The sequence below is a fragment of the Neopsephotus bourkii genome, unplaced genomic scaffold, assembly GCF_033783945.1.
Source record: "Neopsephotus bourkii isolate Nb327-2 ecotype Australia unplaced genomic scaffold, CSIRO-AGI_Nbou_v1 NB_1036, whole genome shotgun sequence".
NCBI lineage: Eukaryota > Metazoa > Chordata > Aves > Psittaciformes > Psittacidae > Neopsephotus > Neopsephotus bourkii.
The window spans coordinates 3801781-3815846 of record NW_026901525.1 but is presented as its reverse complement, the minus strand read 5'-3'; the positions used below and the strand labels follow the sequence as shown (position 1 = coordinate 3815846).

The window sequence follows — 14066 nt, the reverse complement described above, 5'->3', positions numbered from 1 at the left end:
ACAGCTGCATCCATTCCCGATTAAACCGGAACCTTGTACAGACCATCCATTACTGGAAATCACTCCCTCAGCTCAGAGGAGTAACGGTTATCCCAATGCTCAGCCAGATCGGCCTCTTCTCAAGGGATGTAATTTTCTCCCTTCAAAACTTTCCCTTTCAGAATTGTCTCTTAATCAATTTTGACTGCTCCCTGAGCACCACAGCTCCTCGACACAGCCATTGTCAGCATAATAATAATACCAAGCACTTATATAGCTATTTCCAGCTTCAAAGCAATTCACAAGCATTAACCAATTAATGCACGGCCTTCCCAAGCTATCTCCAGTGCGAGGAACAGCCTCACTGCCTCTCCCTGGCACTTCCCTTCATGGCTTTCCAATTACCCCAGTATCCTTTCATCTAACCCCACCATCAGTCTCCTTTCAAGTGCTTATGCTTCATGTTTCAAAGTGAGCCAGAGAAGTGCTGCCCCATGCTTCAGTAACAAGAGAATGGCTTTGCAACACCATGCAAGCTTGCGCACTTCATTTGATACCAAGCTTAAAACAACGCTGGTTAGCACATGGTTAAGGCTCCGAGATGGAGCCTGAGAGGCCCTGATTTGACCCTGGCCTCATAGCAAGGTATCAGTGAGATTGAGCAACTCCTTTGTGCAAGACTTCTCAAAACCAAAATGAGTTCAGCCAAGGACCACAAGTCCCTTTTCAACAGGAATTAAGGTGGGCCAGGTTTACAAACACCTTTTTATAACCAAAGAATTGCAGACCAATGCCCTGGAGCCTTTACAAACGCACCTGAGTTTCGCTGCTAACACATCCTCTTATAAAAGCCCACTGGGCAGCTATACACTTCTCAGGCATCTGAACATCCCTGCAAACCTTCAAGTTCAAGACCCAGTGAAAACGTTCAGCATGATTCAAAGGCTTCTTAAAGGTTTACTCTTATTTTCCCTCTGCATCTGTAAAATGAACGCAGATGTAGTTCTTCCTCAACTCCGTTCCCACCACCTGTGCGCATGGCACAGGGCGGGCAGGGTTTTCTGCTGTGCCTGCAATTCCCCATATGGGAATTTCGTGAATCTCAGATTTTATTCATGTCCCATAATCCTGGTGCTTCGCCCAGCAGTTGCCTCAACACAGCTGAAATGAGAACCCGGAGAAGGGAAGTTCAGCTGATGGGAAACCTGTGTACAAACCCCTGCAAACGGACTCCACTCACAAGCAGCATCTTCACCCACTCTCATTTACAAGGTGCTAATTATTACCTCCAAACCAAATTTCTCAATTTGTATCTCAATTATTTTCCAGATGGAGAATATTTGCATTTAAATGGCTTATCTGTTGTGCTCAAACAAACTCATTTTCATCTCGGGTGTTAGGACTCCTTTAACTCAAGGAATGGAAGAAAGGTGAACCAAGGTTCAAGGTGAAATCCATCTCACAAACCACACTGAAGGCCTCATTTAAAGACATCCTCCTGATAGATTTTCATCATTAGTCTCTATTCCGCCTGCTACCAAATCCATGCTATCATGAAAAGACTTAAAAGTAGCTGCAATTTCATTTGCCATTCGTTATGAAGCTGTATCCCCATCTATAAAGCTCAATGCTCCCTCAAGGCCAGTGAGGATGGAACTTGCCCCAGGAGAGATCTTTGACCCAGCTACAAATCTCATCTCATAATAATTTAGTAGACCTCGGTCCTTGAAACTCTCAATATTAACAATTTCACCATTACACTGATAGAGAAGTGCCAGTTTAAAGAGAATAATGCACTGGATATAGAAATACAGCTGCTGTAAGCTCACAGGGAGCTGCAAGTATTTGCTCTCCTCCTCACCATATTTCAGTTCCTAGCTTATAACTTTAAACATCAACAGATTAATGTATGTTTTCATCCATTTATAACTACATGGGAAGTACAGAAGTGACACAAGTCTACTATATATGTACTATGAGAGTTGCAGTGAAGCCACAGTGCCTTTTTAGCATGTAGGGCTCGGAACAGAGAAGACAGAGAAGTTCTATAGATGATGACACAGAAAAACTGACTTCTAATATTCAGCTAATGCCATAAGCAGCAAAGCAGCAGTCACTAATGTCCAGAACCTCATGCCTTCAGATATTAAAGAAACAGAAGAATCCTGAGTAAGCAGAGCCTGCACTTATTAAAAGCTCTTCACTCTACCACAGTTCTCATTTCCCTACAGTCTCTACAGAGAAAGGTTCTATACATTTTACAAGTGCTTTGAGATCTTCCACCAAGCACTCTGCCAGGCATTTGCGTTACAACAGCTTGCACTTGTATTATCATATCTGAATTACAAAAAGAGGCAAACAGAAGGCAATTTCTCCAGGGAATTTTTGTAGGGATATAAATCCAAGTTTTACTTGATTCCGTTAGCAGCACTTTCCCATTCACTTCCTTCAAGTACTGCTGCACTTGATATTTATTACCTAATGCCTACTTGTCACCTTGAGCAATCAATGGAAGTCACAAGTTGACAGTACACAGGAAAGTTAATTCAGTTCACCCAATGGGACAATAAATAGCTACAAAAGGTTTTGAATAGATTATCCATAGAAAAAGGGAAACATTTCAATCACATTGAAATGTTCAGTCCCTTTACACATGAATTCCACATGTACCACAGCTGAAACCCTCAGCTCTGCTCTAAGGATACCTGCCCCTTTGTCCAAACACAAGCTTGGCAACTGCTGGATGCTCTGACTCTGCCCCACCAGACTGACCCAAGACAGAACAACCCTCACACTAGGGACCAACCTGCCACGACTTGGACATGAACATCCCCCCCCAGCTCCAGGGGCTCAACCTACTCGGATGCAAAGTCCAAGTCATTTCCATGCGAGTCCAGCATCCTGTGGACTCCACCTATGTAACAAGGAAAATAAGAACTTACTTCCATTACCACTAACATTACCTTGTACTATGTTAATTTTCTCTCACCTCCTCCATTTAAAACCTCATTTTCACTCATAGACATATTCTACTTAATCTTAGTTTTCAAACCTAAAAGTGGATCAATAGCTTTCTTTTTCAACCTATGCAGCTCTCAGGCAAAGACTTAACAAGGGGTGAATGGAACTGACCTGTAGGTTCAAATTGGGGATTTCTTGCCTCATTTGCTAACTGCACTCATGATAAAAAGGGGGAAGCTCCCCATACCAGCCCTCAGTGTCAGATTCCTGGGCAAAGCAGGTCATAATTTGTTCTCTAATTTAATACTGTCACAGCACCTAGTAGGAACAAATGACAGACCCTCCCATAAAGCATTTTCTGGAGGACTTCAAACCCAGTACAGCTGCTTCACCATCCTTTGAAGAGCTACATGATTTGCACAACACCCTTTGATCATTCCAGGGCTGCTGCCTTTGGAGGTTGAGAGTTAAATCCAACATTAGAAATAAAACCCCAAGTCTTTATTTGGGGACAAGCTCCCTACCCTTCCAGTGCTCGTTATTTCAGCAGGTGGATGTTATTTTAATACTAACAGAGTGAGTCCTTCTCCAAGTGGTGCTTAACTTGGATGAAAACATCCCAGGATGCTCACTGACAGATGTACAGTGTCCACAATCAGTGCCTAACCTTTCCCTAATGGAGACAAAACAACAATAGAGGGATATAAACAATATGCTGCATGATGCAAGTAGCATCCTCAAAAATGGCACTGACTTTGGAAAAGCACGAGGCTTCATTATCCTTCTGAAGATTTCCTTTCTAGGAGGAAACACATTTTTCTTGATACCATTATTTGGTGCATCAAATGGGAAAGGAACATTGAATTGTGCCTTTGTTACAGAAAAAATGAGCCTCCATTTTCTGTACCTTCAACTTGGCTTTAACTGCTCACCAGCGTCAGAGCAAGCCTCTAACAAATGACCAGATCCTCCTTTGCCCTGCAGCAATGAGGGAAGAACCCTGCTGACTGTAATGGAGCTGCAGGGTTGGGACTGGGTGACCTTTAAGGTCCCTTCCAACCCAAAGCAGTCTATGGCTCTGTGATTCTATCATTTTCCACTCTACAGACAAGAAGCTGAAGCTCACCCAATCTAAGCAACTGCTTCAAAGCCATAGAGTCTGCAGCAGGTTAAAAGCTGAAGATCCAGACAATCCTTCCTGCCAGTACCCTGCTCTTCCTGAAGACCAGTATCCAATTCCCCGATGCTTCCAGCAAACTCTTAGAATGCTTGATTGTATTTCTGACTTTTAGTTTTCTACCATGAATACTTCCTGAGGTTCGGCAGCAGACAGCTCCCACCTCAATGTCACTCACAATTAATCCCAAATTGTACATTAAATGGTTGAATTCACTCCAAGCAATCAAGGGAGAGAACCAAGAGCATAAAACTTGTGTAGCTAATCAACCTAGAGCAATTTGTATCTGCTGAAAGCTCCTCACAAACATCCCCAGATCTCTCTGCAGAATAAATCTGTGAACTGGTGTAAGATTTTGCAGGTTCTCCTTAGTCCCTTTTTACAGATGGGGAAGCGAAAGGGAATGACTAAGGCTCACCTCCCCAAGGATCTGTGAGTGCCAACAAGCCATGGAAAACAGCAAGAACCAGGCTTTAATGACTTCTACAAGTCAAGAGAGAGAGTGTGCAAATAACAAGAGCGCACTGAACCAGAAAATCCCCAGTTGTGGTTAATTCTCTAGCCATGATTAACTCATCTTTCTTGTCTACTTTAGTACTTCCTGCACCTTCCAATGCAACTGGCTCCGGGCACTGGCAGCACCAGGATCACCAGGCTGTGACCCAGGTCTGGGGAAACATCCTGTTGACAACCGAGAAGCAGCTAAACTCTTCTCCCTGAAAGAAAGGGAGGTGGCACTAAGGCAGGTGATGACGCTCAAATAAAGCCATTTCATTAGGCCACAACACATTAAACATTCCAGAGCACTAAACGCAAGCCAGAGGCCAAAAGAACCCATCTTCTCTTTCTTTTGTTTAAAAGCTTTCTGGGTAAGGACACCTTTGATATTCATTGCTGGTTTACCTGCCTGGAAAGGGGAACTCCAGGCATTTTGATAAATGGATTGAGAAATTGGTCTGGTTCAGTGAAACCACTGTAAAATACCTTCACATCCACCAGCACAGACACAACACAGAGCTCACCTGCACAGAGAAAGCATCTCCAAAACCTCCCTGTCGGGAGCATCAGCACGGCGTTTCTGTGCTGCTGCTCAGCAGGCAGCAACACACAGCAGTGAGGCCACTGAGTCTGTCCCCAGCTCTGCAGCATGACCTTGGCTGAGCCCTTCTGCGCCTGGCTCTGCCTCCCACCTCCCCTGTGCTTACAGACGCTGCTTCTGCCCAGTGCCTCCTCTTAGGGGGCTAATACCAAGGCAGGAGCAGCAATGCCTCCTTTCCTTGCATGGGACAAAGAAAGCCTTGACAGCAGGATACAGAACGGTTAGGGGTGGAAGGGACCTTAAAGATCATCTATATAGGATGCTGTTCCTTTCCTTCTGGTTGCAGACATCACAAGAATTCCTCAGGTGGAAGCCCACGTGCCAGTGAAGGTTGAGGTACCAGGCTTTCACACGAACTTGGGGCAGCTCCAGCCTATGAGTCCTGCACAGCAGCATTCGTGGCAAGGCCAGTCTTACATATGTACAAGTAGAAAGCTGTACCCTGGTGACACTGGTTGCCCTTCTCAGGTACTGCTCTTGGACAAACCTGGCTTCAGAAGCAGACTGCCAGCAGTGCAGGCAGGAAGCCCCTCTATCTTCACAATCCTCCAACACTCAAGAGTTATGTCCAGCAATCACTGACAGCGAAGACTGGACACTCCTACAGACAAGGGCTGCCTCCAGCTGTACAGCTACACCACCCTAGACACATAAGAATGACTGCTCGTGCAGCTGCTGAGTACACTTTACTGTAAGTTCCCCTTCCTTCACCTGTCTGAACACTTGTCCCCCAGCCCCAGGTCCTGAGTTCATCTTCAAGCAGATTTTCACAGTCAATAATGGCAAGGATTTATTTAATTACTCTCCTATCACACATCTCCCTGGCAACCGCGGCTGCTCCGGGCCTCACAGTTGCAAGGTCCTTCTCCTCTTCCAGTGCAGGCACAGGCCATCAGATCTCCCTGCTCCACGATGATCTTGCCCTCTAGGAAGTTACCAGAGCCAGGACTCTGACCCAGCCCCCAGTTCTCTTTCCATCCAGCAGACAACAGTGGTGTGCACCCAAACCGGGCACTTCAGCTCTACAGTGGGGATGCTTGTACCTCGTAAGGACAATCCCTGCAACCACTACTGCAAGGGGCTGAGCCCGGGAATGCACCTCACACTGGGAAGGAAGAATGAACACTATACTGCTCATTGCAAAGTCACATTAAATAAGCGGGGGGAGAACAATCCCAAAACCTTCTTTTCCACTTTCATGCAAGGGAGACAAAGTATTACATCCAAGCTCCCTGCAGCACGGTGTCTCCATTCTGGCTGGCTGTGTCCATGGCAGCAGCAAAGAGACTGAAACAGAGTTAATTTGATTTCTTTAATCACTGGGATTTTCCCAATTACACATTAACCACTATCACACCAGCCTGCCACTGCATAGCATGGCAAAAGCACATCTATTTTACACATTACTGCACTGCATCATGTTTATTGCAAGCAAAGTACATCAATTTCCATAACTGCACTGTACTTCACTCCTCCAGAACCAGTGTGTAAGCACACGAACTGTGGGTGCTACTATCACTGTGCTGAATGTCCTTTGAAAGCCATGCAAGTGCCTGCTCCTCAAAGCAGGCACTCACCCTCTGCAGGAGACCTCAGAAATAACGATGCTCCAGCCAACACGGTGGTGGCCCAGCCTCATACCTACAGGCACATGCAGACAGAGGGACTGGGCCCTATTCCCATCCACCTGAGGATCACCTCTGTTACACCAGTGTGTAAAAGCGCAGAGAATTTATGGTCCAGATGCCATACCCTCTTCTCCCAGTACCAAGGACAAGGTACACCAACATGACGCTGTGTTCTCAATCCAGGGACCAAGAAGCCAGCCTGATCCCAAGAGCTGTACCCTCTGAACCTTTTCCATAAGCGACTCCTTCCCAGTAACAAAAGACAAGAGCAAGACAGGAATGAGTACATGAAAATCATTCAATTTAGCTCCGATGTCCTCACTGCTTCAGCAGTAGCAGGACATGGATCAAAACGATATACTCAGCTACTGCCATAAAATAGTTGTTCCATCATGTACCACAATCAAATATAACCAGGCTGGCGATTATTCCCTTCCTTCCCTCCTACACACCTACCCACCTCTTCAGAGAGGTCATGTCTCATGCCCTTACCCCTTGAAAAGCAAAATATACTCAAATCACTGAGTATTGCACCCTGAAGCTCCCTCCCTGGAAGAGGAAAGTGCCCCTGAATCGCTCTTCATCATGTGAAGGTAACAGTGCAAAATAAAAGGACGATTTACAACATACATACGTACATCAGAATCCATGAGCACCTTCCTGCTCCTCCCCTCTTCAGAGGAACAGGCTGCCCCAAATTATTTCCATCAAGAAAGAAAGAAAATTACGTGGGTTTAAATTGATTAGACCCTATTTCAAGCTCATGCATCTTCCTGTAACACAGTGCAAAACACTGTGCTGACCAGCAAGGCAGAACAAGTGAATAATGGTATTGAGACCCCCTTTACAATCGGTCTTCCAAAAACACTGCATATGTGTACATTCATGGAAACCTGGCCAATACATACCCTAAATGCACCTTCTACTACCCATGCATAGCTAATTACTGAGGAGAGAACAGAAAGGAAAACCATTCCTGATCCCACCCGTTCTGACAGCCAAGAAACACCATTTCCGAATCCTCACACGCACTGCATGGTCACCATCAGCTCACAGCCACAGATGAATTCAGTGCCCTCTGCAAATCACTACTGTGCCCTTAAACCCTTACATCTAAAAGGGGAAACGATACAAGCCACTTCCTCTCCCCTGCTCCCCCCATACACAATGAACTTCAGCATTCACAAACCACCACCTCCCTACAGCTCGGTGGGCTCTTGGCACAAACAAGCTCCATTTCTTGCCTTCAGACAGAGAGGCAGCTGAAGAAGGCACATACTTGTGGGCATGGTTTAGAAGGACATTACTGGGCAATGGGACGATGGCCACAGCACAGCTGATGTGCTGCGAGCAGGGCTTCTCTCCCTTTTTAAGCCTAAACCAGACAGAACTACTAACGGGCAGTGTCACATATACAGCTCTACTGCCACACTATGGGTACTCTGGGTTATTACTGCCTACACCAACTCCAGGAACAAGCGAGGTGAGAGAACTGAAGCATCTCAGGAACTTTGCTCCACGGAGGTTCAGCAGCTACTCAGCGAAGGTACTAGAAATCCAAGCCCAGACTGAAGTTACCTGCTGGGATTAAACCCTAAAAGCACCGAGGAGGTTATAAAAGGTGGGTGCACTCACTCTGGGTGCACTCACTGTGATCCGGGTACCGAGCACCAAGGCATTGATTGCAAAGTTGATTTCTTGCTTTGACAAAAAGATCACTACAGGATTTCAGGATTTGTTTAAAAAGGGGAGCTATCGACCAGTGTCTGCAGCTCTGATGCAAATAAACAGCTGAGGTCTGAAAGGCTTTTGTAGATGATCATCTACTCACACAGAAAACCACTGAGCACCAAGCTGCAGGTGAAGGATCCAGAACAGACAGCACTCTAAATGCAGAGAGAATGGAGCTAGGGGCCTGGGAAGAACGGATTATATCCTGAGCAAGCATACAGAAAGGAGCCTGCAAGACCTAGTACAATCAAGCTACAGGCAGCTCGTAAGACGTAGAGAAGCTGTAAACCCCTGAGGTAGTGAATCATGTATCGAGGTATCTCTACATCAGTCTACTTGTACCAGAAGAGCACAACAGAAGCTGCTGGAATGGTCCTCTCTTGTGCAAAGGGTAAATGCTCCTGCTGAAGGAAAAACATTCACCAAAGCAAATACTCATCCTTAACCGGGACCTGCAGGTTTTTCGGGGGTTTTATACTCCTTCCTAACAGATACCTCCAGCTAGCAAAACTCCTCGGGTCCACTGCAAGAGTCCCCGGAGGAGCAGTTAATGCTTATTCTGGATCTGCCCTGACACCCTAATATCAGTGTTACATTCCAGATAAAGTTTTCCCAGGAACTCCAAGCCCACGAAGCCTTCACACACATCAACACAAACACGCATTCCTCCAGCCTAGAGACAGCACAAGACAAACGTTACTTGGAAACTCTGGGAAAGCGGGGCACAGCACAGCGCTGAAAGCAGACGCTGCCAACACACAGCTCTCCCACTCGTCCCCCTCCTACACACAGGACAGTCCCTAAATATTTGCTGTTTACACCAGAAAAACTTCAGTCCTTAGATAGGCTTTTGCTACAAGGGCAGTTGCAGAAACCAGGGAGGAGCCATAAGCAACACCCCCCCCCCCCCCACAATTCAAGTCTTCTCTTGCTATCTTTCCAGTCAATATACGCCTATTTCACAAAGGAACGTGATGCTGAGGCCAAAGAGCTCATGTAAGAGATAATCAACATAAGGGCAGGAAGAATAAGAGAAAAGCGTTTTCATCTTCACCCAAGGCATCCTAAATCTATTTTATCAGCTATGGACAAACACTGAATTAAGATGCAAGGAAAAGACGGAGGGAGAAACCGTGAAGGCATTTTTCACAGTCATCTTCCGTATCATACAGCAACTGTGCACAAGTGATCTGACCCACCAGAGCAGGGGAATGCGATCAAATAAAGCCACCTTCTATTACCCCATCGCTTGAAATTGTTGCTCCCAAGGGCTACAGAAGGGAACTATCTTGCACAGAGCTACAAAGGTCTGAAGAAAACATACTCCTCATTGAACACGACAGGGAAGCATGTGCTGCCACACAAGTGTATGCACACACACACACACACAGTGTCATCCCCCCACCTCCAAAGAGGATTAACAGTGCTCCTTTGATCTAAGGAGCAGGAGGAAAAATGCCCCTAAACTTGCCAGCTTTCTGCATTCCACTTACCAGTGACCGAGACCGTGAGCAGCCCCACGGAGAGCAGCAGCACCCGGCTCCAGGAGCTCAGCTCCACCGTCATGACAGCAAAGATCCCCAATTTCCCCCAGTTCTCTCCGAAGCTGCAGCTGCATCCCGGCTCGTCCCATCCCAAGGAAGGTTGCATGTCAAAGGGCAGCAGGAATGGGGCGTGCTGGGGGTTGGTTGCTATTGGGTTTTCCCCCCTTTTTCTTCCCCTTGGCTCTGGGCTAGTCCTCGGCTCGGCTGGATGGAGAGGAGAAAGGGAAAAGGGGGGAAAAAAACAGGTCAGGCTTGGGAATGTTCTTTTTTTGATTTTTTTCAGCCCAGAAAAAAAAAAAATCCCACCGCATGGAAGGCTCTGAGCTGCTGCAGCTGGAATGAACCAAGTGAGGCAGCAGCTCGGGGAGAGGAGAGGAGAGGCAAGGCAAGGAGAGGAGGGCTGGCTCGTCCCTCCCGGTGGCTGTCTCCGAGCCAGCTCCTCGGCATTAGCAGCACACAGTCCCCAGGGATTTATACTTTTTTATTAGCCAGTTGATTAATCATTCCCGTATCTCTGCTCTCCTCTTCACTAAATGCTGGGGAGGGGAGAGGGCACGGGTGCTGTGAGGGGCTGCTCTGCAGCCACCCGACAGATCTGCCTCAGTCTGGCTTCCGCAAACCCGGCACAAGCCTCCCACCAGCACCCACCCTACCCACATCAACAAGCCCCACATTAGGCTTTCACACCGTGTTTATGTGGAAGGCACACTACAGGTTTCTCGTGTAGGAACCAGTCCCAGAGCCCCCCATTATGCCTGGATCAGAGCATGGCATGCATATGTACACACACAGACACGCAGCATCGCTGCTATTAAGACATCTGCGAGAGCAACGCAGGCTCCCGGCACCCCCCATCCCTCCTCCGTGCTCTGTAAACAACTTGATGGTATTGACACTGTTTTTGTGATGAAGCAAATTTTGCTACAAACACAAGAAAGAGCCATTTTAACCCCCCCCATCTGCAAGTGGTCCTCGCAGCTAATGCCCTGGCAATGGTGGGAGTGGGTCAGGAGGTGTTCTGGAGGTGAAAAAGGCTGTGCTGGCCCCTGAGCCAACAGGCATGCTTGGCCATGGTGCTGCTGCCCCTACAGAAGGGGCGAGAGGGGTATTTCTCCCCCACCACCCTTTTTATTTAAGCATCTCTTCGTACATTTGTCTCTAGCTACACACAAGATGGGGAAAAATGCTGTCTGTTAAAGGCACATTCAGGAACTTAATTATCTTGGTAATGATGCTCAGTTCTGTGGATGAGAAAAATAAGTCAAATGTGACAGCAAAGCTTTAAGAAAAAGCACAAATGTAAGCGATACCCTCGAATATCCTCCCCCATCTCGGCCAGAAGCTGCTCCTGTGCTTCCCTTCTGGTTTACAGACAAGGAGCAGGCCCTCTCCCAAAAGCAGCAGTCCTGCCGGCAGACAAGGGGGGGTTCCAGACTGAGCCCCCCCCCTCCATCCCTACCCCTCCTCTTCCCCCTTCCTTGCCCCGGGGGCTGCCGAGGCAGGGCAGCAGAGGAGCCCAGCAGCAGGGGCCGGGAGCAGGACCTGGTGCTGAGCCCCCCAGCACCCGGCTCACCCCGTGCTCGCCACCCATCCCCCTGCCTCAGCGCTCTGCATTTGCGGCAGTTTCTTGCTGCAAACCCCCTCTCCAGTCTTGCTCCGGCTGCCCTGAATGAGCTTATGTGACAGCTAAAACCCAAATTGTACCGAGGGCTTGCAAACCTGTCCTCCACCCTCAAATCAGTCCTCTCTCCCTCACTTCCCTGGGTCCCCTCTGCTTTTCAATCCTTCCACTGCCTACATTGTGAAAGGATGCCAAGAGCCAAGGCAACCAGGGCTGTTACATGAAAGACTTGCTTTATGTCTGTTTAAACTGCAGTATCTATTCAAATAGACCTTATTGTTCAAAGGCACAGATCCAAACACAAAAGGATCAGAGACCACGGTACCACACTTCACAGTTCCATACACTGGTTTCCCCTTATACAGCTCTTCTCCTTAAAGAATCCCCCCATCCCAATATTGCATTCAGCTGAAGATGTGACTTGGTTGCTGCACACCCGCAGGGTACGGGCTGAGCCAAAGTCAGCCCTGCATCAGGAACAATCCACAGGCATAATAACATCATTGAGGAGATACAATCCCACTTTATGCCCAGTTCATAAAATCATACCTATTTCAAATCCAGAGTTTCCTCCCAAGTAAGTTCCTTTCTCAAAACCACCACGATTTAGGGTCTAGCTCCCTCCCAAAAATACTGTATTTGCTGAATGGACAAGAGTGATGAATACAACAGGAACCAATCACCGACTCCTTTGGTTACAACTCATCCTAACAAGGAGGCACTTGCACGTTCTGGTTCACAGCCCATTTCTAACCCCTACCACTCCCTCAGCTTCTCACTCTGCAGAATCACCCATACTGAAAGGGAATCAAATCCTGCCTTCAGAGCAAGCACCGAGGTCTGCTCTGCACTGCCACCCGCAGTCAAACTCGGCCAAGGGGACCCTGGTCCCTCGCTCCTGCCTCCCGCATCCTCTGCAGGTATTCAGCCAACCCCTTTGTATTCCATTTCCCCCACAGTACCTCACCCTCCCTGCCAAAACAGCCCGAGCTGCTTTGGGATTCCTCCAAAGGAAACAAATCGCAGCAACTGCAACCTGCCCGAGATCCAGGTTAATCCACGGAGCATTCCTACATGCATCATGCCTCAAAGGCCACAGACAAGTGCCCTGGCTCATCACCGCAACCACTGTGGTGACAGGGGGACCCAGAGAGGGCACTGGGACCATGATACTGTTCCATACAATTTTAAATACCAGAATTAGTAATTTGGTTTGGGGGGGGACCACCCAAAAGCCATCTTGCCAAATGCCACACAATTAATTTCATTCGCTCTCTCCTAACCACATTTTATCACTATTAGGGGGAAAAGAACATTTATCCAGGCATAACCATGAGTTAAGGGATAGCTGTGAATAATGCCTTTATTAGCAAGGAACTCCAGTCACCATTTAACTTACATGACAGGAGAGTCCAGTTCTGGATTATCTAAAAAGAGTTCAGTACAGAGCCAAGACCTCAGTGTGCAGTGTAATGTTTTCCAGTAGCAAAAACCACAGTGTTGCACCTGAAGGTGTGCACAGATCTTTGATACTAAAAAACATACTTTGCCTTACATTTTCATACTGAGCTCAAGTTTTTTAGCCCAGCATGCAAAACGCCACAGAGGATGTCCAAAAGAATCTGCACCCAAAGCAAAATCCCACATCCATTATGCTGAAAAATAAGCAATGAGAACAAGTTCTTTTTCCATGACAGTGGAAAGAAGAGCTTACATGGGGGCTAAAGGGATGGAATAGGGTGCTAGATGGGCCAGACACAAGGATGCTGCTCCTCCTCTTTGCGCTATGGCAAAATAAGAGTAAATACTAAGGAGAACACCCTTTCTGTCTGCACCACCTCCCTCCAACAAGGCCTCTGCTCATCAGGAAGATAAGGGACTGAGGGCGAAAGAAGGGAAGAGAGCAGAGGAACAGCCCTTGGTTCTGAGCTCCACAAGGCTCAAGCCACCTGCAGACACAGCAGGGGCATTCGGGAGCTCAGGAGCAGCTGAACCCTGAAGGCTGGAGCCTGTTTCTGCCAGCCAAGGCTCTCAGCCATGCCAAAGGACACAGCCCTGGTCCTGGGGCTGCGAGGGCGGGGTGTGCCTCCAGCTGCAGCGCATCTCCAGCTGCCCAGCGCCAAGGTTCCACGGTTGCCATGGCTCAGTAGAACCAACACAAAGCACCTCCTCCAGAGAGACCCTTGTGGATGCTAGAGGCTGGAGGATGCTCCCAGGCAGGAACAGCTTTTCAGCTTCAGAAGAAGCATCGGAGGGTCCGTTCCCACTGGGACCCTTCCCTAGGCACATCTGGATCCACAGCAACACTCCCCAGGATGGCCTGGAT

At 47.7% G+C, this 14066-nt stretch overlaps 1 protein-coding gene across 2 annotated transcripts in view; it reads right to left on the bottom strand.

Annotated features, from left to right (window-relative positions):
* The window catches only part of CSMD2 (CUB and Sushi multiple domains 2), a 285979-nt gene that overhangs the window by 244283 nt on the left and 27630 nt on the right, over positions 1-14066 (bottom strand). The window contains exon 2 of one of the 2 annotated variants that reach the window (XM_061360820.1): positions 10069-10323. In XM_061360820.1, coding sequence (XP_061216804.1) covers positions 10069-10225 — 157 coding nt within the window. In that variant the 5' untranslated portion in view covers positions 10226-10323. Of the gene's footprint in view, positions 1-10068; positions 10488-14066 lie in introns of those variants that run through there. The other variant, XM_061360821.1, reaches the window with a different exon arrangement.